Source organism: Hemiscyllium ocellatum, chromosome 29 (genome assembly GCF_020745735.1).
Source record: "Hemiscyllium ocellatum isolate sHemOce1 chromosome 29, sHemOce1.pat.X.cur, whole genome shotgun sequence".
NCBI classification, from domain to species: domain Eukaryota; kingdom Metazoa; phylum Chordata; class Chondrichthyes; order Orectolobiformes; family Hemiscylliidae; genus Hemiscyllium; species Hemiscyllium ocellatum.
The window spans coordinates 25,032,818-25,058,441 of NC_083429.1; the positions used below are offsets into that span (position 1 = coordinate 25,032,818).

Sequence of the window (25,624 nt, forward strand, 5' to 3'; positions counted from 1 at the left end):
CTGCAGTAATTGTCCTTCTCAGGAAAAGCGATTAGCGCCCACTACTACAGCAATGGATTTCCATGCAGACATTGAAACTGACAATGTCTGTACTGAAACTGACAACAACCGTACTGAAACTGACAACAACCGTGCTTAAACTAACAAAGACTGCACTGAAACTGATAATGACTGCACCAAAACTATGATTCTGCAATGTTTACAATAAACAAACTATGTTAGAGACAATAACCTCATCACTGACCTATTATTATAAAATGTATAAAAGTATCTTGACATGTGACCCAGGTTAGAAGACTCGCAGCTGACCACTGTGCTGTTGGTATCTCTCTCTCTCTCTCTCTCTCTCTCTCTTTCCCCCCCCCACCTCCAGAGCTCCGGTATTCCCTCCTACCATAAACTCATTGAACCCAGATTCTGACACGGAGGCTGGTGATTTTCCCCACAACAGTAGGTCACCACTAACAATGGAAAAATTAAGTAGAAGTACAGACTTTTGTGCTGATTACTTGAAATATATCACCACCACCCAAAGTATGCACAGTACCCTCTGGGAGCCTTTGGGATTTGAAAGTCCAACACAGTACTCTCTCTTATTTCAGTTGCCAACTGCTCAGAAATTTGTTGTTGTAACAGAAGACCTGGGGTCTTACTCTAGTAAGAGATATAGCTGAAAGCAGAGATCCTTTAAAACATTCACACACTTTATTTACATACTTCAACTATTTGCAGGATCACTAAGCACATAGAGGAGCGATGGCTAAGGCTATGACTATCATATTCTTGTCATTCACCTCTCCTAGCACATGCTCAGTGTTGGAGCAAGATTTGTGTAACAGCTTCACAGTTTATTTGATGCAGTAGTCTAGTGCCCTCAAAATAAATTTGGGGAACCACTAACATAGGAGCTTGTTCAGAAAGAGTGCCCAGTGCTTGACCTGCCACCTCTCTTGGCAGCAAGTTACTCGTGGGGTATGCATCCCATAACAGGTAAAAGGGGGAGCAGTCGGATAGCAAGGATTGGGCAGCAGGACATCTGGAGGGTGGATGTGGAGGGTAGAGGTGGAGGGGGCAGAAAGCTCTGTCACAGCTGTCTAACATCACTGGTGCCATCTGTACACCAGCAGCTCTCTTTGTGGCCATCTTAGCTTTCATCAAATTTGACTCCATTTGCACATAGAAAGCTCCTACATACAGCAACCTACGCATCAACAAATTCAGTCTGTTTTAGTGACGTTAGATGCAGAATTAATGTTGGAAGTCACATGACAACAGGTTATATACTTCAACAGGTTTATTTGAAATCAGTGTCAAGAGTGTGGTGCTGGAAAAGTGTAGCAGGTCAGGCAGCATCCAAGGAGCAGGAAAAAAAGATGGACATTTTGGGCAAAAGCCCTTCATCAGGAATGAAGAAAGCTCATTCCTGAAGAAGGGCTTTTGCCCAAAATGTCGATTTTCCTGTTCCTTGGATGCTGCCTGACCTGCTACACTTTTCCAGCACTACACTCTTGACTCTAAATCTTCAGCATCTGCAGTACTCACTTTCGCCTTACTTGAAATCAGACAAGCTTTCAGCGCAGTACACTTGAAGGAGCAGTGCTCTGAAAGCTTCTATAATTTCAAATAAACCCATTTGACTATAACCTGGTATCGTGTGACTTCTAACTTTGTCCACCCCAGTCTAACACTGGTACCTCCACATCATGGCAGAATTAATGATGGCCTAGCCAAAACATTGGGTAGATCTCCCCATCTTTTGTTCAAATAATGTTTTTACCACCGTATATTACATTTCCTACATGACATTAACTACACTTCAAAAGTGATGTGAAAGGATTGTAAATCTGGTGATTGTGATTAGTAAATAAATGCAAGTCCTCTTTTTTCCCATTTGAGAGGACGTAAGTGGCTTGGTTTCATATCCATTTGGAAAGGCAGAACTTCCAAACATTCAACAAGTCTCAGTAATCAACTAAATTCTAATGAATCCTTGAGTTTATTTAAGGCAGAGCTTGATCCAGATTCTTGATCAGTAGGGGAATAAAGGGTTGTGGGGAAAGTGTAGGGAGGTGGACGTGAGAAATGTCAAATCAGCCGTGATCCCACTGAATGGCAGAGTAGGGCCGAGGGGCCAAACTTCCTCTGCTCTGGTGGCCCTCTTTCTCAAGCTTCTGGAGTGGTACATGGACCCACCACTCTGAGACAGAGGTGACAGTGTTATTCACTGAGCCATGTGACATCTTTAACCGGTCTCTGTCCTTCACAGATTTTGGAAAGCCTGCTTTCTGCCTTTATCACCTTTTTTGAGAGAGCATCCTCTCATTAGATACCAAAGGAAGTGACTGACACTGGGCACTAGCAGTGCTAAAAAGTGCATGTATTAAAAGGTGAGCATTGAGCCTCTCGTTTAATAGCGGAATGCGGTGTAGTAGAACACCCCCTCGGAACGTCAGAGCCCAGCAGCAGAGTTCAAAGCAATATTTTACAGATCTGGATAAAATGCTGGCCAACTATCAATTATCAGCAATGCTCCTGTGTGGTTTAACTAAAAAGAATGCACTCAAGCAGTTTAAAACTATTTAAAAAGGAATCAATACTAAAGGATACAGTTTCTCTCTCAATGCTCACGAAGCACTTGCCAGTCAGTGGTTACTGACTGTGCAGAGTAATTACTCATTACTGACACCGATTGTGTGCTATCCACACTTCAGAGCTTCTGAGTCTTTGCTGCAACTCTGCATAAATACTGCACACTATCCGTTCTCCCTAGAGAGTGCTTTGCATCCTATCCTCTTTATTAATCCATATTTCCTATCACTCAACGGCAAAGCTCTCATTTCCTTGTTCTGAAATTCATTCCTGGGATGAGGATGTCATGGGTAAGGGCAGTACACATTGCCAGTGTCTAGTTATCTTTGAGAAGAGTGGGTTGAAATGCCTTCTTAACCTCTACAGTCCATCAAAATGATGGGGCATCAGCAACCCTGGTATGGCCAGAATGTGTCATCCAGCCCCAATTGCTTTAAAGTGAGTGGCTTAAACATATCAGAGGACAATTAAGAATCAACCATGTTGTTGTGGATCCGGAGTCACATGTAGGCCAGGCAAGATAAGGATGGCAGATAAACTTCCTTCAAAAGGATATTGGTGAACCAGGTGGCTTTTAATAACAATTGATGTTAGTTTCAGCGAAGGCGACCATGAATTTTGTTTTGAGATTAGATTCCCTATGCTCAATTCAAGATAAATTCAGTTATTTAATGTAAGTACCTTGTGGTTAGATTACTTACAGTGTGGAAACAGGCCCTTCGGCCCAACAAGTCCACACCGACACGCCGAAGCGCAACCCACCCATACCCCTTACCTAACACTACGGGCAATTTTAGCATGGCCAATTCACCTGACCCGCACATCTTTGGACTGTGGGAGGAAACCGGAGCACCCGGAGGAAACCCACGCAGACACGGGGAGAACGTGCAAACTCCACACAGTCAGTCGCCTGAGGTGGGAATTGAACCCAGGTCCCTGGCGCTGTGAGGCAGCAGTGCTAACCACTGTGCCACCGTGCCGCCCTTTGTGTTGGAACTTCTCTTTATGAATTACTTATCCTTTGACATTACTGCTAGAGGACCATCTGGATAGAAGAGCTCCAACAGTAGCACTAGATCGGGTAATTCCGACCACACTGAAAGAATAACATGTTGTGTTAAGTACAGAGTTATTGGGAGGGAAACTAGGTAGTGACGCAGATCCCAAGTATCTGCTCCTTCTAGATTCTGATTTCCTCCCCATCTGTTGCGAGATCCACCTCTGACTTCACTCACCCTGACTCCTTACCTATTACCTGCCTTGCTCTGGCTATCAAGATTAGGATGGTGCTGGAAAAGCACAGCAGGTCAGGCAGCATCCGAGGAGCAAGAAAATCGACATTTCAGGCTGGAGCCCTTCAACAGGAATGTCAATTCTCCTGCTCCTCGGATGCTGTCTGACCGGCTATGCTTTTCCGGCACGACTCTAACCTTGACTCTAATTGCCAGCATCTGCAGTCCTCACTTTCTCCTGTTGATTTTAACCTTGCTCTGGATATTATCCATATCAACTCTTCCATTGACTAAAAAAAGTTTGTGCATCACATTGCTTCTTTGTGAATAACTAAATGCAACAGCATACCTTGACACTTACACTGGATCCGCATGTGCTTTATGTTTCTACAATTACACTGGAATGCATAGCATTGATTACATTAGCAGGCCATTTGGCCCAACGATCTTACAGTAAAGGTAGGAATTGAAAGCTATTCTCAGACAAACTATAGATGGAGGATGCAAAAACATTTCTAGCTGTAACAGGCTGCTCCTTTTTTTGAGGTATTTTAGGTGTTGGAAGTGATTTCCTTGAATTTCAGGAGTAGCAATTACTGTTTTATATGCCATTTGGAACTTTGGAGAGGAACAGACAAAGACAGCACAGGATCTGTGCAGGGGAGAGCGAGAGAGGAGAGCACCACACAGCTCCGTGACACAGCAGTAAACTTGCACAGTTACTGCCTTTGCTGTTTGAATTCATGTATCGCTGGACATCGGAATGCATCTGGGAAAATTAACAAACAGCAAAATTCACAACTGATCTTGGAGGAACCTGTTTGGGAGTGGTCACAGCACAGAGACAGATAAGTTGAACAGCTTTAAGTGTGGCCTTAGGTCCTTGCTGCAAGTCTGCAGTAGTGAATAGAGCGGGTTCTTTCTTGATTATATGTTTTATTGGGATATTTCTCTTGATTAAACTTAAAAATATAAGCCATAAGTATTAAGTTAGCCTGCAGCAGTGTTTTGGAGAGGAATAAGAAGGTGCTATTTTCTGGGTCAGTAGATTGGAAGAAGTAAAAATGGCCCTTAGTAGAGTGATATGTTCTTCTTACTAGATGTGGGTGTTTAGAGAGAGTTTACGCGTTACTCAGAATTCTGTCAGCAATAAATGCTGTTGGTTGCAAAACCTATCAGATTGAATGGATCAGTTGGAGTGACAGTTAGATGCAATGAGGAGTTTACAAGAGCAAGGGGGTGTGATGGATGGCAGTAATAGGAAGGGAGGAAAGTCGCAGATACAGTCACACAGACAGGTTAACTCTCAGAAATGTAAGAGAGGCAGGCAGGTAGTGCAGGATTCTTCTGTGGCTATCCCCATTTCAAACAAGGCTGCTGTTTTGGAAAATGTAGTGGGGTGATGGATTCTCAGGGGAATGTAGCACGAACAGCCAAGTTTCAGGTATCGAGACTGGCTCTAATGCAGGAGTACATTGGGTTCCAAGAAATCGATTGTGTTAGGGGACTCTCCAGTCACAGAAAGGGGCCAGCAGTAAAAAAAATCAGAATGGTGTGTTGCCTTCTTGGTGCCAGCAGGAGGTCATATTGGAACCAATGGTATAGGAATGGAAAAGGATGAGATTCTGAAGGGAGAATATAGAGAGGGTTAGGCAGGAATTTAAAAAGGAGGTCCTCGAGACTAGTAATATCTCTATTACTCCCAGTGCTACATGCTAGTGACAGTAGGAATAGGTGGATAGAGCAGATGAATGCATTGCTGAGGAGCTGGTGAATGATTAGATTAGATTGCCTACAGTGTGGAAACAGGCCCTTTGGTCCAACCAGTCCACACCAACCCTCCGAAGAGTAACCCACCCAGACCCATTTCCCTCTGACTAATGCACCTAGCACGATGACCAATTTAGCATGGCCAATTCACCTGCCCTGCACATCTTTGGACTGTGGGAGGAAACCGGAGCACCCAGAGGAATTCCATGCAGACACAGGGAGAATGTGCAAGCTCTACACAGACAGTCACCCGAGGCTGGAATCGGTGCTGTGAGGTAGAAATGCTAACCACTGAGCCACTGTGCCGCTTGGATCATTGCAATCTTTCTGGGGTAGAAGTGATCTATGTAAGAATGATGGATTGCACCTGAATTGAAAGGGGACTAATATACTGGCAGGGAGATTTGCTGGAGCTGCTCAGGGGATTTAAACAATTAAGGTGGAGGGGTGGGACCAGGGAGATAGTGAGGAAAGAGGTCAATCTGAAACTGGTACAGTTGATCAAAGAAGCGAGTCAAACAGTCAGGGCAGGCAAGGACGAAGCAGAGAACAAGGTAGGACTGACACATTAAACTGCATTTATTTCAATGCAAGAGGCCCATCAGGAAAGGCAGAGTCCTAGGAGCAGGAAAATCGATGTTTCAGGCAAAAGGCCTTCATCAGAAATAGAGGCAGGATGCCTGCAGAGTGGAGAGATAAATGAGAGGGGGGTGGGAGTGGGGAGAAAGTAGCACAGAGTACAATAGGTGAATGGGGGTGGGGATGGAGGTGATAGGTCAGAGAGGAGGGTGGGGGAAGGTAGCAAAGAGTACAAAGGGTGAATGGGGGTGGGGACATTTCCCTCCGTGACTACCTAGTCATGTCCACCACCCCAACAACCCACCCTCCCTTCCTGGCACCCTCCCCTGCCACCGCAGGAATTGCAAAACCTGTGCCCACACCTTCTCCCTCACCTCCATCCAAGGCCCCAAAGGAGCCTTCCACATCCAAAGTTTTACCTGCACATCCACCAAAATCATTTATTGTATCTGCTGCTCCCGATGCGGGCTCCTCTATATTTGGGAGACTCGACACCTCTTAGCAGAGCGCTTTAGGAAACATCTCCGGACACCCGCACCAATCAACCACATTGTCACTGGCCCAACATTTCAACTCCCCCTCCCACTCTGCCAAGGACATGCAGGTCCTGGGCCTCCTCCACCGCCGCTCCCTCACCACCCGACGCACGGAGGAAGAACGCCGCATCTTCCGTCTCGGAACACTTCAACTCCAGGGCACCAAAGTGGACTTCACCAGTTTACTCATTTCCCCTCACCCCAGTTCCAATCTTCCAGTTCAGCACCGTCCCCATGACCTGTCCTACCTGCCGACCTTCCTTTCCATCTATCCACTCCACCCTCCTCTCTGACCTATCACCTCCATCCCCACCCCATTCACCTATTGTACTCTATGCTACTTTCTCCCCAACCCCACCCCCCTCTCATTTATCTTTCCACTCTGCAGGCACCCTGCCTCTATTCCTGATGAAGGGCTTTTGCCTGAAACATCGATTTTCCTGCTCCTCGGATGCTGCCTTACCTGCTGTGCTTTTCTAGCACCGCTCTAATCTAGAATCTGGTTTACAGCATCTGCAGTCCTGGCTTTTACCTAACTGGGAAGGCAGATGAACTCAGGACATGGTCAGGAACATGGGACTCGGATACCATAGCAATTACAGAAACATGGCTCAGGGATGGGCAGGACTGGCAGCTTAATGTTCCAGGATACAAATGCTGCAGGAAGGGTAGAAAGGGAGGCAAGCGAGGAGGGGAAGTGGCATTTTTGATTAGGGATAGCATTACTGAGGGAGGATATTCCTGGGAATACATCCAGGGAAGTTATTTGGATGGAACTGAGAAATAAGAAAGGGATGATCACCTTATTGGGATTGTAATATAGGCCCCCTATTAGTCAGTGGGAAAATGAGAAACAAATTTGTAAGGAGATCTCAGCTAACTGTAAGAATAATAGGGTGGTTATGGTAGGGGATTTTAACTATCCAGACATAGACTGGGACTGCCATAGTGTTAAGGATTTCAATGGAGAGGCACGTGTTGAGTGCGTACAAGAACAGTTTCTGATTCAGCCTGTAGTTATACCTACTAGAAAAGGTGCAAAACTTGACCTACTCTTGGGAAATAAGGCAGCACAGATGACTGAGGGGTTGGTGGGGGAGCATTTTGGGGCCAACGACCATAATTCTATTAGTTTTTAAACAGTAATGGAAAAGGTTAGATCGGATCTAAAAGTTGAAGTTCTAAATTGGACGAAGGCTGATTTTGACGGTAGCAGGCAAGAAGTTTCGAAAGCTGATTGGGGGCAAATGTTCGCAGGTAAAGGGATGGCTGGAAAATGGAAAGCCTTCAGAAATGAGACAACCAGGATCCAGAGACAGTATATTCCTGTCAGGGTGAAAGGGAAGGCTGGTAGGGATAGAGAATGCTGGATGACTCAAGAAATTGAGGGTTTGGTTATGAAAAAGGAAGCAAACATCAGGTATAAACAGGAGAGATCGAGTGAATCCTTACAAGAGTATAAAGGCAGTAGAAGTATACTTAAGAGAGAAATCAGGAGGGCAAAAAAGGGGGCATGAGGTAGCTTTGGCAAATAGAGTTAAGGAGAATTCAAAGGGTTTTTACAAATATGTTAAGGACAAAAGGGTAACGAGGGAGAGTATAGGGCCCCTCAAAGATCAACAAGGCTGCCTTTGTGTGAAACTGTAGGAGATGGGGGAGAAACTTAAGCAGGTATTTTGCATCAGTGTTTACTGTGGAAAAAGTCATGGAAGCTACAGAATGTAGGAAAATAGATGGTGACATAGATGGTGAAAAATGCCCATATTACAGAGAAGGAACTGCTGGATGGCTTGAAATGCACTAAATTAGAAAAATCCTCAGGACCTGATCAGGTGTACCCTCAAACTCTGGAAAGCCAGGGAAGTGATTGCTGGGCCTCTTGCATCATCGATGGTCACAGGTGAGGTGCTGGAAGACTGGAAATTGGTTGACGTGCTGCCACTATTTAAAAATGGTGGCAAGGACAAATCAGAGAACTATAGACTGGTGAGCCTGATGGCAGTGGTAGGCAAGTTGTTGGAGGGATTCCTGAGGGACAGTATGTACATGTGATCTATGTGGACTTCAGTAAGGCGTCCAACAAGATTCCCCATGGGAGACTAGTTAGTAAGGTTAGATCTCATGGAATACAGGGAGAGCTAGCCGTTTGGATACAGAACCAGCTCAAAGGTAGAAGACAGAGGGTGGTGGTGGAGGGATGTTTTTCAGATAGGAGGCCTTTGATCATGGAGTGCCACAAGGATCGGTGGTGGGTCCACTACTTTTCATCATTTATATAAATGATTTAGATATGAATATAGGAGGTATAGTTGGTAAGTTTGCAGATGACACCAAAATTGGAGATGTAGCGGATGGCGAAGAAGGTTACCTCAGATTACAATAGGATCTTGATCAGATGGGCCAATGGGCTTAGGACTGGCAGATGGAATTTAATTTAAGTAAATGTGAGGTGCTGCATTTTAGGAAAGCAAATCTCAGCAGGACTTATACACTTAATGGTAAGGTCCTAGGGAGTATTGCTGAACAAAGAGACCTTGGAGTGCAGGTTCGTAGCTCCTTGAAAGTGGAGTTGCAGATAGATAAGATAGCGAAGGCGGCATTTGGTATGCTTTCCTTTATTGGTCAGGGTATTGAGTACAGGAGTTGGGAGGCCATGTTGTGGCTGTATAGGACGTTGGTTAGGCCACTGTTGGAATATTGGGTGCAATTCTGGTCTCCTTCCTATCGGAAAGATGTTGTGAAACTTGAAAGGCTTCAGAAAAGATTTACAAGGATGTTGCCAGGGTTGGAGAACTTGAGCCATAGGGAGAGGTTGAATAGGCTGGGGCTATGTTCTCTGGAGCATTGCAGGTGGAGGGGTGACCTTATAGAGGTTTATAAAATCATGAGGGGCATGGATAGGACAAATAGACAATGTCTTTTCCCTGGGGTGGGGGAAAAGAGTCCAGAACTAGAGGGCATAGTTTTAGGGTGAGAGGGGAAAGATAAACAACAAGGGGCAACTTTTTCATGCAGAGGGTGGCACATGTGTGGAATGGGCTGCCAGAGGAAATGGTGGAGGCTAGTACAACTGCAACATTTAAAAGGCACCTGGATGGGTATATGAATAGGAAGGGAGGGTTTGGAGGGATATGGGCCAGGTGCTGGCAGGTGGGATCAGATTGGGGTGTGATATCTGGTCGGCATGAAGGGTCTGTTTCTGTGCTGTACATCTGTATGACTCTATCCTTGGTGATCAAGATGAATTTTCATGTGAATCAATGTCCTTTCAGAATTCTGCCTTACCTGTTCTGGCCTGCATGTGTGTCCAAGTCCACAGCTGTGTGCTCGACTCTTAACTGCATTTGAACTGGCGCAGCAGGCCTTTCAGGTCCAAGGTCGATCAAGGATGGTCAACAAGTGTTGCCCTTGGCAATAATGCCTACATTCTAAAAGAATCCCAAATCCTTACTAGAATTATTAAAAACCAATGTTTACTAACTCGAGTTTTGTCATACCAACCAACCACCCCCTCACCCACACACACAAATAAGGCTCTATTCTTTGCCTGTATACACCTTTATAACTTTAAAGACCTTCATGGAGTGACATTTGCCAGAAAATAAAATGTTTCTTGTATTTTTTAACATGTCAAGAATGTGAAGAAATAGCAGAGTGCTGTGTCACTGCTCAGTCCTGCCATGCTATTTGACCACCAACGTAGGTCACAGGTGTACAATAATGTATGTTAAAGAGGTGATAAAAGCTAAATTTTCTTGTATTTGCCAAAGCTGAGCCTCCATAAAACCATTAACTGATACAATGGCTTAACAGCTTCATTCAAATCGTGAAGTGCAATCAGGACTTGGGGCAGGATAGATAAGGAGAGCCGCTGAGTAACCTTGGGAATGCAAGGCACCAACTATGCATGGAGAGGTTTAATAAGGTTTCCACAACAGATGTTTATCAGGTGGAAAATTAGGCCCGGATCTACAGAGCTTTCAAACTCTACATTTCTAAGCAGTTAAAATAAATTCCAATCAATCCTCTCACATTGGGAAAAATAAAGAGAAATGAGCATTAGAGATTTTTTTTACAATTTAATGCTCCCAGTGTAAGGTTATGTCATGTAGAAAGTCACATTGAGAAGTCTGCTTGCCTAACTCATAAACTGCATCACTTAAATTTTTATTTATAAACTATATGCCTAACACCCCTTCAAAAATATACAGAGATCCATAGTGAGCTAATGGGGTGGACCAGTGCAACTTCCCTTGTCTATAAAGATGGACAGCCCTGTGGTAAGCTGTCCCAAATTACATTTATCCTGTGTGATGCCAGTGACCAATGATACAAATGTGAAGAAGCAGATAAAGAGAATCACAAGTGAGCCTCACCCTGTTTATTGCCAACGTCCCCCACAACCCAATTTCACTTAGCACTTACTCGATATTATTCCAGCGCAGGAACCCTGGCCACATTTTCCACACTCCATAACCCAGGAACTAAGCTAACACCAGCTATCACTTTGAATAGGATCCATTGATTCACAACAGACCTGAATTCTTGATGTGTGGCGTTGGATTTCAGACCGGGAAATGCATAGACCACCAAGCCAGCCATTTTATCACAGTAAATCTTTTTGTACTTGTCCTTTTGACAATGGTTAAACCAATTCTGAGAGCAATTCCGTTTATTTCCCTTTTACATTATCCTCCAGTGCACTTTGTTTGCTTGAATGACTTCTCTCTGGAGCTGTGCTCTGATGCATGCTCACTATCTACCTGCCCCGAGTATTTCTGTAACATGCCCGTCAGTTCCTATCCATCACCGGCCCTCTCCATTCGGAATGAGTCATGACATGTGTCACCTCAGAAGGGACACTTTAGCTGTCAGATGTGATGGGTCAGGGAAATAGCAAACCTCTTGGTTTAAACAACTTCTGATCTCTGACCTCTGGCTGCTCACTGTGACCCCGAAGCCATTTCCATTGGGCTTTTTTCCGAGTGAGTAATATGGCAATTGTAACACTTCAAGAAAAGGAAACGTGGTTCATTCCTAACTTGGTTGCAGGCCCTAAGCATGACAGCACTGGCTTCTCTTCGTTATGAATATCTCTCTCCCTTGTGCACGCGAACATTCAAGTCAAACACACACGTACATCAATAAGAGTCGGTAGAGACAATTTCAGAAGTGTCGCTTTTAACTTGGTGGAAAAGCAAGCGTTATAGAGAATAATAAAATTCCTACAGTGTGGGAGCAAGCCATTCCACCCATCAAGTCCACACTGGCCCTCCAAAGAGCATTCCATCTCTCCTACACTACATTTCCCATGGCTAACCCACCTGGCCTGCACATTTCTGGGCACTATGGGCAATTCAGCATGGCCAATCCACCTAACCTGTAATTCTTTGGACTGTGGGAGGAAACCCATGCAGACATGGGGATAATGTCTGTCTGGAGTTTGCACAGTCACCCAAGGCTGGGATCGAACACAGGTGCATGGCACTGCAAGGCAGTACTGCTAGCCACAGAGCCACCATGCCAACCCTAAGGAACTGTTAGTTCACAATCTACATGGGAGCTGATCACCTGAGCAGCTTTAACTGAAACTTGTGTGTTCTCACAGCCAATATCTCAACAGGAAAAATCAGACAACCTCTTTTTTTTAAAATTTATATATAATCTGAGTTAAGGGGTGTCACAGTACCATCCAGATAACAGGTACTCAATGAAAGTAGTCTTACCTTAGTCAGAAAAATCTCAGTTCAAGTCCAACTCCCATGATTAGAGCAGATATATAAGCTGACAAATCAGTTAATGACTTATCAATGTTTGTGGGATCTTGCTGTGTGCAAATCACATGCCTGGATTCCTATACTGCAACAGCGATGACACTTCAGAAGTCCTTCCTTCATATTAATGGCTGGTTAAACGGTGGATTGAGGAATTTCACAAGACTAACATGTTTGATATTGATGTCGCAAAGTGCCATGTTCAGTCAAAACTCTTCCAAGCAGAATTTTTAAAATTCTGTTGTTCAGTGAAAAATAATAAAAATAGCAAATGCTGACTTTTTAGAATATTCCAGAAACACAAGGTGCAGACACGGGGGAGGATCCTGTATTTATAGAACAGTCTGAACATGCATCATCAGCAGATTCAAACTCCACTCTGAAACCAACTTTTCAACTGCCACAATCATTTCTGCACATTAGCAATTATTCTAGGTATACAAACAAGTACATCAAGTGTTCAGCAGAGAAATAGGCCATTCAACTCGAATGGTCTGTGCTAAAATTTATACTTGCCACAAACCTCCTCCCACCCATCTCAGTCTTTCAGCATAACCTTCAAATCCTTCCTCGCTCACGAACTTACCCAGCTTCCCTTAAGTGCATCAATGTTCTTCAGCTCAACTCCTCAATGTAGTAGTGCGTTCCACATTTTCAGCAAAGACCATTTATATCAGAATTACCTATTGAATTTATTTGTCCTTTTTACGGCTTTTAATTTTGGTCTACCCCTCCAAACTAGACACAAATAGGCTGAATCTTCAGCTGAGGTTGAAGACCTGCAATGTAAAGCAGGAGCTGAACCTGGGGACAGCAGGACCCTGGGGTACCATTTCAAATACAGTGGCCGAAAAAATGGCCAACCTGCCAATCCAGAGAGTTCAGAGGTCACAGGCTGAGCAATGCACCACGAGGAACAGGACATCTGAAAAACAGGGGAAAATTCAGGAAAAGCCAAGGGCAGGAAGACGAGCCCTGACCTTCAGAGTAGGATTCCCAGTGCTTTTGTCACGAGAGTGAGCTAGATTATGCTCATTGAGTACCAATCTGCAAACCCATAGGAAGGCAGTCAGGGGGTACTGGGCAGTCATCTGGCAGTGAGCCCTTCAGATGTAGGCAAAATGCCCATGGCAAGTGACACTTACTTTGAGATTCGATTACTTAGTGTGGAAATAGCCCTTTGGCCCAACAAGTCCACACTAACCCTCCAAAGCGCAACCCACCCAGACTCATTCCCCTACATTTATCCCTTCACCTAACACTACGGACAATTTAGCATGGCCAACTCACTTAACCAACGCACATTTTTGGACAGAGCACCCACAGGAAACCCATGCAGACACAGGGAGAATGTCTGTGTGGAGTTTGCACAGTCACCTGAGGCGGGAATTGAACCTGAGTCTCTGGCACTGTGAGGCAGCAGTGCTAGCCACCATGCCACCCACGAGGAACAGGACATCTGAAAAACAGGGAAAAATTCAGGAAAAGTCGTACTTGGGATCATAAGCTGCTAAGGTCCTCTTTAGTGTCCCTCCAGTCTTTCTGTAAGAAAGATGGTTGCCTTCTGTCTTGCAAGGCAATGGTTTAGCCCAATGGTAGGCAACGATACATTAAGCAGTGACTGATTGGGCTCAGAGCTGGTATCTTCCTCTCAGTTAGAGCTTCTGAAAGTGACAAGCAGAAGAGATCATGGCCTTCAGCCAAGCGTCAGTCTCAAAGATCCCCATCTTTAGCTCTCCCTTGCAGACGCCCTTGCAGGTGACGTACAGGTGCCCATGTGCTTGTGACCTTGCGGTCAGTTCACTGCAGATAAAGTAATTGGTTATGTTGCTGACATCAATCTGATGAATGTGGCCGATTATATAGAGACCAGAACAGTGCAGGATATAGAGGGAGGGATAATACCACACAGCAATCTTGCAGTAGAATGGTTGCATAAATATTACAACACCTCAGCACACACTGCCATCTCAAATCGACATTCCAGGAGAACGGGGCAAGAGAATGATGTGGCTTGGATCTGCCTTGACACAGAACTTGATGGGGCTCCTGCTGTGCTTGTAGGAATCAAAGAGCGCACATCAACTTCATAGAGAATGCAGCACGAAAACAGACCCTTCAATCCAACTCGTTCACACCAACCATATCCCAAAATAAACTAGTCCCACCTGCCTGCAATTGGCTCAAATCCCTGGAAGTATTTCCTATTCATGTACCCATCCAAATGTCTTTTAAATGTTTCTGCCACATCCACAATTTCCTTAGGAATTTCATTTTACACACCAACCACTCACTGCCCCTCATGTCTATTTTTTAATCTGAGTCTGAAGGGCGGATTTATTTTCTACCACCATTCCAGCATTCAGGCTTGTTAACAGTTGAAATAGGGGGGCAACAAAGCATTAACCAGGCTTTCAATTCCCCTCCCCTTTCCTGATCATGATGGCCAATGGACGTCCCTTGGCCGTCGCTAACTAAATGCAGTTCTCCCCTCTTCCGCGGTTACGTTAGGGCCCGGGTGTCCTTGGAGAAGGAGCACGCGGTGTCCACCAACACCCCTGAAGTCGTTCAGGGAGACGTGGGCGCCGCAGGGAGTGGAGTGCGTCATTTCCCCCTCCAACTCTATTTTGATTTAGTCCCTGCCCTCCCCTTCACTGTTTTGATCACACAGCATTGCCCTTTGATGTGAAGGGCACTGCTTGTCAGAGGTCACTCGGGTGTTTTCCTATCTTCCTGGTGGTGGAAATTGAATAAAGATTTGTGCACTGTGTCCCACACCTACACACACACACACACACACCATGGGCGCTGGGGATAAATAAGCACTACCACAGTTAGGCGGTAGTGTGGGGGTTAATTTTAAAAAAAATAAACATGGGATCCCCTTTGATGTGAAGGGCACTGCAAAAAAAAAGATATAAAAACTAAATGCAGTTCTGAGGAATGGTCACTGGACCCAAAAACATGAACTCTGATTTCTCTTCACAGATGCTGCCAGACCTGCTAGACTTTTCTAGCAACTTCTGTTATTGTTTTCGATTTACAGCATCCACAGATCTTTCGGCTTTTACTGGGCAGAGCGAAGACAGCCTGTTGCCCCCTTTTCCCGTGGTCCTGCCCTGCTTTGTGGCAGCCTCCAGGAAATGGTATGTGTGAGGTAGATGCATTTGAGCCACGCATATCTAACCATGAAGGAAGAGGGTCCTGGAAGACCTCCTCCAAAATAGCTCCCATTCAATTAGCTGCGTCAGGCTTGGACTCTGATGAGACATAGGGTCATTTCAATTTAGGATTGCTCATTGTCTCTCTGGGTGCTACAGCGGTGCCCCACAGCACTTGGGAATTGGAGGGTGGGGTGGCAGGTGGGAAAATCAATGCGATATTGTGAAAGGGATCCTGTAAAGCATCACCACACAGAAGAAACTACAGCTCAGAATAGCTTTTATATTAAACATAGACATGACTAGTCGTGCCATTTTGAAGCAGACTGCGGCAAGCCTCAAAGAGTTAACAGGTTTTGACATGAACTGTCAGCAAAATGGGAAACTGCAGCTTAAGGTTGTCCTAATGGCACGGGCCTGTCAATCCGAACCCGCAAGCCTGTAACATCTCGCGAACACTGACATTGCAATTCGGGTGTTAATGTTGTGTGAGCGCTGACCTTTGGCCTCTGCTAGCTGGAAGCTGCAACCCTCAGCCGTGCTGTATTGATCGACCGATCAATGGCGTAACTCAACCGGACGACATTTGATAAACACTCGGTGTGAAGAGGGTTTCGAGGACAAGGGGATGGCTCCAATTATAATCACTCATAACTGCCAGCCATAATAGACTGGGAATTGAGCAGAGCTTCCATCAGCAAAGGCATCTCTTTTACAAAACTGGGGACATTTACGCAAGAAAGCTACTGGGGACCAGCAACAGTTTCTGGGACAAGACGAAGAGATAGAATTCATGGAATCTTATTGAAGGAGGCTATTTGAGCCACTGTGACTATGCTAGCCCTTTGAAATAGCTCTCAAATTAACTGTTCCCTTAGCCTTGCAAATCTTTTCTCTTCTCCTATTAAAGCAATTTATTTCCGAAAGTCACTGCTGAATTTCCTTCCAGCTTTCTTTCAGGCTGTGAACTCCAGATCAAATCAACACATTAAAGCATTCCGCCTCCTCTCCCTGCCAGCCTCTTTAGCCAATTGTCTTAGAACTGTATTCTTGGTAACAGACTCTGGCGGAAATAATATCTGCCTGTCTACAATACCAAAACCAGTCATAATTTTAGACACGACTTTTAAATTTTCCTTTAATATTCTCTGCTGAGTAGAACTGGCTCAACATCTGTAGACTCTCCACAAGTTTAAGACAGCATGGCCCAATTTCCTAATGGGAACCTGGGCCTACTGGAGGGATTGGCCAGTGCACTATCAAAGGGGGGTGGGAGTAGGGGAGGTAGAAGAGAAATCCGATCACTTACTCGCAACTTCCAGCGATGCGTTCCGACTGACCGCTTCCCCGAGGTAATTCCTGGCCAGACACACGTAGACGCCTTCGTCCGGCTTGCTCCTCCGGCCGTGCACAATGCGCAGGAAGAAGAGTGACCCGCTGGGGAGGAGCATGCGATGGGAGCGAGGGTCATCCTTGTCCGTCTCCACTCGCTCTCCATCCTTGTACCATTCAATGATGGGAGTGGGCCGTCCTTCGGCTTTGCAGTTCAGCGTCGCAGGTTCCCCTTTCGACACAATCAGGTCCGAAGGATGCTCAATGACCCGGGGTGCAGAGTCTTCCAGACGGAGCCTAGAACCTATAAAAGAAAACCCCATTGAATTTTAAATTATATTTCCCAACCTGATTACCAGCTTGCTTAGCCTGGTTACATAATCAATAACATCATTGGAAGGACTTGGTAACTGTCACCTCAAGAGTCCAGTTGCACCTGTGTGCAGCCAGGAATACACAAGGAGGTGGAATTACCTACTATCACTGGAGGAACTATAGTATTCAAAGAGAATGCCAAACAACACTCTCTCAGGCTAGAAATGCAGCTTTAATAATGTTGCCCATCCCCTAACAATGTTTTTTTGTAATTCAAAGATGTACTTCATTCAAAAGAATATTTAATATACATAGTGACTAAAGCAGCTTGGTTCTGTACAGGAGCAGATGAGGGAACAAACATTGAAGTTTGACTCTATCCAGCAAGCAAACCCAAGCCATTTCTTACTTGTACAATATTATATCTACACATATATCAGGCACCTGGAGAGTCTGATAACTGAACAGACCCCCATTTAACTTTAACCTTAGACAACAGTTCTTCCCCACTGCCCCAGTCTTTAGTGTGTCTCTAAGCAGAGCTGAAAATGTGTTGCTGGTTAAAGCACAGCAGGTCAGGCAGCATCCAAGGAACAGGAAATTTGACGTTTCGGGCACAAGCCCTTCATCAGGAATGAGGAAAGTGTGTCCAGCAGGCTAAGATAAAAGGTAGGGACGAGGGACTTGGGGAAGGGGCGATGGAGATGTGATAGGTGGAAGGAGGTCAAAGTGAGGGTGATAGGCCGGAGTGGGGTGGGGGCGGAGAGGTCAGGAAGAAAATTGCAGGTTAGGAGGGCGGTGCTGAGTTCGAGGGAATCGACTGAGACAAGGTGGGGGGAGGGGAAATGAGGAAACTGGAGAAATCTGAGTTCATCCCTTGTGATTGGAGGGTTCCCAGGCGGAAGATGAGGCACTCTTCCTCCAACCGTCGTGTTGTTATGTTCTGGTGATGGAGGAGTCCAAGGACCTGCCTACCACTCCACCAAGGACATGCAGGTCCTTGGACTCCTCCATCGCCAGAACATAACAACACCACGGTTGGAGGAAGAGCGCCTCATCTTCCGCCTGGGAACCCTCCAACCACAAGGGATGAACTCTGATTTCTCCAGTTTCCTCATTTCCCCTCCCCTCACCTTGTCTTAGTCGATTCTCTCGAATTCAGCACCGCCCTCCTAACCTGCAAATTTCTTCCTGACCTCTCCGCCCCCACCCCACTCCGGCCTATCACCCTCACCTTGACCTCCTTCCACCTATCACATCTCCATCGTCCCTCCCCCAAGTCCCTCATCCCTACCTTTTATCTTAGCCTGCTGGACACACTTTCCTCATTCCTGATGAAGGGCTTGTGCCCGAAACGTCGAATTTCCTGTTCCTTGGATGCTGCCTGACCTGCTGCGCTTTAACCAGCAACACATTTTCAGCTCTGATTTCCAGCATCTGCAGACCTCACTTTTTACTCTGTGTCTCTAAGCACATAATTCTGGACATTGGAATGTGCCAGTCTGCAACACTTGGTCAGGGCCAACTCCTTATTCTGGAAGGCCAGGTTTCGGGCAGACCAAAGATAGTCTTTCATGATGGTCTGCCAGACACAGCCAATGTCTGTCTTGGTGTGCGTCCCAGGAAACAGACTGTAGCGCACAGAGACCTGTATCATGGAGCTGCTTGAGGCGAACCTCAACAAAAATCACTGCATCTCCCGACAGACTTCCTTTGCAAAGGCACATTCCACAAGGAGGTTTGTGACAATCTCTACTTCTGCCTTTTGGCAGCTGCTTCGAGGGCAGTGTGTGGTGGTGCAGACAGTCTGGGTGTACATGAAGGATCTAACAGGTCGTGCCCTTCTCACCGCCAGCCAAGTGAAAACCCTGACCAGGGAAACCTCAGGATAACTGTAGGGAAGGTAACAGAACAGGTACTGTGGGATTAAAAGCTAGTCTTGGAGATGGTGACTGTGAAATGATCATTGATTGTGAGAAAAACTAACCTGGTTCCTTTGCCTTTAGGAAAGAAAGCTTGCCTCTTTGCCTGGTCTGCCCTGCACATTACTCCAGAGCCAAAACAAGAAGAATGAGTATCCTCTGAAATGGCCAAATAAGCCAGGTTCAAGGGAAATTAGGGATCCACAACATAATGCTGGTCTTTCTAGGTAATGCCCACAACCCAAGAAAGAGTGAAAGGTACTGGTCATTGTACTTCCATGGTGACAGAGAAAAATTATCCGTAGAGCTTGATGAAGGTTCTGCATCCAGACTTGCATTTTCCAAAAAAAAAATCACTGGATAGTAATGGGGAAGAGTGGCAACAATGGGCAAATGTCTATGTCTGTTTAAACTAGCATGCTACCAATGGATCACTCTTCAACACTTACAGAGCTACATAAGGAGACATCAGAACAGGCGACCTAACAGATTGTCAAAGAATAGGCTTTAAGGAACCCCTTAAAAAAAGGAGAGAGAGATGAAGACAAGGAGTGATATCCAAAGGAAATTTAATATTTTAAGGCAAAAACAATTGAAGGCACACTGCCAATAGAGTGCAATGATTTGGAATTGGAAGAACACACATGTCACAGCTGTTTGCCAGGCTGAAGGAGGTTACAATAGTGAGGATGAAACAGGCGGGTGCAAAAGGTTGAAATTTTAAAAGTGACTAGATGCTATTATAGGTCAGTGGCACAAAGTGATGGGTGAACAGAACCGGAGCTGAATTAAGGTACAGGCAGCGGAATCTGGGGTGAGCTTAATTTTGCTTTCAGAGTGTGGAAGTTGGCAGCTCAGCTGAAGCTCGTCAGAGGTCAGCCAACTTCGCAAAGCCCCCTTTTCCAACGATGGCCTCACCTATCTGCACTGTTCAGGACCACAACAGCAGTGTATTTACCAAACAGGGGAGAGAGCTGTAAGTCAACTTGCTTTCATCAGTGTAATTCACTCAACAATCTTTTAAAGGGGTACTATGACTATAGATAGTTTACATGGAAATGCACTGCCTTGGACAGTGAGAGAGGCTGGAAACCTTATAACCTGTAAAAATATTTGGATGAGTACTTCAAATATCATAACATTCAAGGATATGCAGGAGATTGGGATTAGTGCATTTTTCTGTGCTGTATGAATTTATGTAAAGGAAATTAGAAAAGGTTGGCCAAACACAGGCGTTATGATAGTCAATCTGGTCAAGCAGGAATTTCATTATTTCTTTGGGCAAAATTGCCGAGTACTTCATGACAATGATCCATTAATTACACTGCATGACCTCCTAAATCAAAATGGAGAGATACCACTGCATTTACATCTGACATAAATGGCCTCATTTCCCAAATATAACCGGTTTGGCTATTGTGTGTTTATCTCAGTCTGTGGGAGTCTAACTGCAATTTCAAATGTGTATTCCATTTAATACGAATCCCCTTCATTTGACAGACAGATTACTCATGGCACAATCAGCTGAATTTATCTCCCACCGCCCTGAAGTGGTTTTGCAGGTACAACAGTGGGAAACTGGGCTTTCTGCTCTCAGGAATGCTCTCCTTATCTCCACAAGCCGGGTGTCTTCACCTAAATACAACTTAATGCTAATATTATCCATTTAATCATATCGGGACACAGCATATTCACTCACAATGTGCCCTTTTCAAGCAGCGCATAAAGTCAATTACTGCAAAAGTGAAGAGTTAGACTGCACATCGCACCCTTGTTATAACACTATCCATCTAATGGACCCTATACTCATTATAACTCGACCTCTGTCACAATAAGGGCAGCTTTTAAAGTCCACTCAGCATCAGGATTACCAACATACCAGAATTGTCTTGAAGTCTCCAAGAATTAAAGATTAATCTTTATGACATTGCTGTGTGCAGCTCCAGGAGTAGCATTTTTTTTTAAATCATGTGCAAGTTTCATCATTTGCTTCCAGTTATTGATTGTAAAACATATTGCAACTGAGATATAAAAATGGTTTGCCAGACAGTCAAGGGCCATCCGATTGGCTAATGAAGAGCCTATTAGATATCAAATTGGCATGGGAGGGTGGTGAGTCACATGGATCAAGAAGAGTCCATTTGGCATGGCCAGGTGGTAGTCACATGGTTCAGGAAGGTTCCACTGCGATTAGCAGTGGAAGTAGGTCATTCAAGCCTGCTCTGCCAGTCAATAAGATTATTATTGCTCGGTTTGTATTCTTTATTTCATATGCCTACCTATGCCCTATGATCTTTGAACTCCTGTCCAACAAGAACCTATCCATCTCTCCACCTGAAAAATATTCAATGACACCCACCTCCACCATATTCTGAGGCAGAATCTTCCAAAGTCGCACAGTCCTTGATGAAAAAAAAACTCTCCACTTCAATTTAAATCCCAATTTTAAATGTGCCTCCAAGTTGTGGACTCATAAGAGGAAATACCCTATGTCTCAGCTTCAATCAAATCACCTCTCAGTCTTCTGAACTCCAATGAAACCAAGTGCAGCCTGTTCAATCTTCCTGATAAAACAATCCTTTTATTCCAGGTATCAATCTCTCAAGCCAGCTCTGTGTCACCTCTAACTCTACCCAATAGTGGGAACTTATAGAGATTTTTAAAATCATGAGGAGCATAGATAGAGTGAATAGTCAAGGTCATTTCCCTGGAGTACGGGAGCCCAAAAATTAAAGGGCATGGGTTTAGGGTGAGAAGGGAAGATTCGAGAAAAACCTGAAAGGCAATATTTTCAAACAGAGGATAGTGCATGTTTGGAATGAGCTGCCGGAAAAGTGGTGGAGGCTGGTACAGTTTCAACATTTAAAAGGCGTTTGGCTGGGTATACGATTAGGAAGGGTTTAAAGGGGTATAGGCCAAGTGCTGGCAAATGCAACTAGATTAATTAAAGGGAAATGGTCGGCATGGATGAGTTATCCCAAAGGGTCTGTTTCCATTCTGTATATCTCTATGACTCTATAACTTGGGGACTAGATTCCACTGCTTTGAACTCAAAAGGTCCTAAACCAGAAAACATGTTGGCATGCCAATCAGCAAGTGTGGGTCCTTGGAGCGGCTGTGCAGCTTGGGTGGGGAGGGTGGTCAGAGACAGGACATCGCCCGTTGAAACCATAAAGTCCACAAAGTTGGCAAATCATGTCCGCTCGGCTGTGTGGCACACTGCTGTGAGAAGCGCAAGCTGTACTTTCACCACAGTCAGTCGTAGAGTCATAGAGGTGTGCAACACAGAAACAGACCCTTCAGTCCAACTCATCCATGCCGACCAGATATCCCAACCCAATCTAGTCCCACCTGCCAGCACCTGGCCCATATCCCTCCAAACCCTTCCTATTCATACACCCATCCAGATGCCTTTTAAATATTGCAATTGTACCAGCCTCCACCACTTCCTCTGGCAGCTCATTCCATACACGTACCACTCTGTGAAGAAGTTGTCCCTTAGGTCTCTTTTCTATCTTTCCCCTCTAGTTCTGGACTACATGATCCCAGGGAAAAGACCATGTATTTATCCTATCCATGCCCCTCATGATTTTATAAACCTTTATAAAGGTCACCCCTCAGCCTTCCACGCTCCAGGGAAAACAGCCCCAGCCTATTAACCCTCTCCCTATAGCTCAAATCCTTCAACCCTGGCAACATCCTTGTAAATCTTTTCTGATGCCTTTCAAGTTCCACAACATCTTTCCGATAAGAAGGAGACCAGAACTGCACCAATATTCCAACAGTGGCCTAATCAATGTCCTGTACAGCTGCAACATGACCTCCCGACTCCTGTACTCAATACTCTGACCAATAAAGGAAAGCATACCAAACGCCTTCTTCAGTATCCTATCTACCTGTGACTCCACTTTCAAGGATCTCTTTGTTCAGCAATACTCCCTAGGACCTTACCATTAAGTGTATAAGTCCTGCTAGGATTTGCTTTCCCAAAATGCAGCACCTCGCATTTATATGAATTAAACTCCATCTGCAACTTCTCAGTCCATTGGCCCATCTGGTCAAGATCCTGTTGTAATTGGAGGTAACCACCTTCATTGACCATTACACCTCCAATTTTGATGTCATCAGCAAACTTACTAACTGTACCTCTTTTGCACGCATCCAAATCATTTGTATAAATGATGAAGAGTAGTGGACCCAGCACCGATCCTTGTGGCACTCCACTGGTCACAGGCCTCCAGTCTGAAAACAACCTTCCACCACCAACCTCTGATTTCTACCTTTGAGCCAGTTCTGTATCTAAATGGCTAGTTCACCCTGTATTCCATGAGATCTAACCTTGCTCACCAGTGTCCCATGGGGAATCTTGTCAAAGGCCTTACTGAAGTCCATATAGATCACATCTACCGCTCTGCCCTCATCAATCCTCTTTGTTACTTCTTCAGAAAACTCAATTAAGTTCATGAGACCTGATTTCCCACGCATAAAGCCATGTTGACTATCCCTAATCAGTCCTTGCCTTTCCAAAACAAACCAGGCCAGAATATGTCCTTTCTAGGAGAGATCTAGGTGTGGAATGGCAAAATTTCACAGCATGGAAGGAGGCTATTCAGCCCATTGAATGAATAAAATAAGTGGTTGAACTGATGATTGGGGTTGATTGATTGATTGAGGAGTTAGATATAAAGCAGAAAACAGGTGACACTGGCATTTGAAGGAGCTGCAAGACGAAGTAGCTAATAAACTCAATCCACAGGGACAGCTGTCTTGGTTTCTGGGAGAAAGTGAGGACTGCAGATGCTAGAGAGTTAGAGTTTCTGTCTCACCGACTGGCTTCGGTCCAAATATCTGTACATGTACCTGTGCCAGCTCCTGCAAAACCTTTATTCCAACCTCCCTCAAATTTTGCCCATTTGACTGTATCTATATTTCCTTCTGAAATATATGTTCCAATGTGACAGTCACTGGAAGGAAAGCAAGGCTTGCTGGCTGGGCACAGAGTCTGGGAGACGTTAGTGATCCTGGCTGTATTTCTAGCTGAAAAATGTGTTGCTGGAAAAGCGCAGCAGGTCAGGCAGTATCCAAGGAGCAGGAGAATTGATGTTTTGGGCATAAGCCCTTCTTCAGGAATGTATTTCTCGCCTCCATTTTTCACAATGGTTTGGAGGAGAAACTTGATAGGTAGCAGAGTGGTCTCTTCCTAATTCCATTAAAAACATTTAATTTGGTATAAAACTGTTACAAGTTTGGATCAGACCAAACCCACTCAACACATTAAGAAAGAAATCAAGACCCTAATGTTTTCTTATGTTAAAAAGGTAAGTAAGTGCAAGGCATTACATTGCAGATGCAAGTTGATTGATCCAACTACTCGACATTAAGCAAAACACATTTTATTTTTATACTACAGTTATAATACAGAGAAAATAAAAGCACATGAAGAATTGGCTTAAATAAATAAATATATTAACTATTACTAATTAACTGTTCCAATATTAGAGCATTCCACAAACACAACTTTGGCAATGGCAAATTCTGTACAAAAGACTGTCATACAATTCTAGCAGCAGGAAGAGAACTCCAGCTTTTAGCTGTAAGGGGGAAAAGGAGCTTCCACATCCAGCTTCAACACCCCAGCAACTGCAGAAAGCTGAACACTCCTGGTGCTTTGAGCACTTGACTCCACCTATTCAAGCTACTTCTATTGTTCCAACTTTGGGAAAAAAAACATCAAGGCTTCACAAAGTGTTCATTTTGAGTAGACTGCTTGGCACCTCTGTCTCAACCTTTCTTATGATCTGTCTTAAGGTCACCTCTGTCTCAACCTCTTAAAGCCATAGTATTGTCACACCTAGCCCCTTAAAAGAAGAACCATCAATATACAAAGATTGCTTCATTTTTAGAAACTTCTAGCCTTATGCTATTAGTATACTACAATATATATGCATTATATCGACTCCACGCATGCAAACATTCACTACTACAGTTCATTTCAGTCCATTTTCTCCCACTAATGGACGTCTCAATCTTCCTTCAAGTTGTAACAACGAGTTGCCAGTTATGTTTTCTTGTCCTACCAGGTGTATAAATCTTCAAAATTGAATGGTTGCAATAAGAAGCTCCATCAAAACAGTCTGGAATTTTGACCTTTTAAAGTTTTTGAAAAAAAATGTGAAGGGGTTATGATCGTAGATACAATTGTCTCAGACACATTGCTGGCAATATCAATACTAAAATGTTGCAACTCCAACAGCAAACTCAAGGTGTCCTTCACAACTGTCAAATAGTTCAGTTGATAATTAACCAATTTTCTGGAAAAATACCCAATGTGGGTCTCTCTATTTTCTTGTTGTATTCCTGCAAGAGTAGTATTGACACCAGCATCACACGCATCAATAATCACTTCAAAATGTC

General features: G+C 44.6%; 1 protein-coding gene across 3 annotated transcripts in view; it reads right to left on the bottom strand.

Moving 5' to 3' along the window:
* robo3 (roundabout, axon guidance receptor, homolog 3 (Drosophila)) overlaps positions 1 to 25,624 on the bottom strand; it is a 312,623-nt gene that overhangs the window by 251,695 nt on the left and 35,304 nt on the right. For all 3 annotated transcript variants that reach the window (XM_060847034.1, XM_060847033.1, XM_060847032.1), the window contains exon 2: positions 16,951 to 17,277. In XM_060847034.1, coding sequence (XP_060703017.1) covers positions 16,951 to 17,277 — 327 coding nt within the window. The remainder of the gene's footprint in view (positions 1 to 16,950; positions 17,278 to 25,624) is intronic.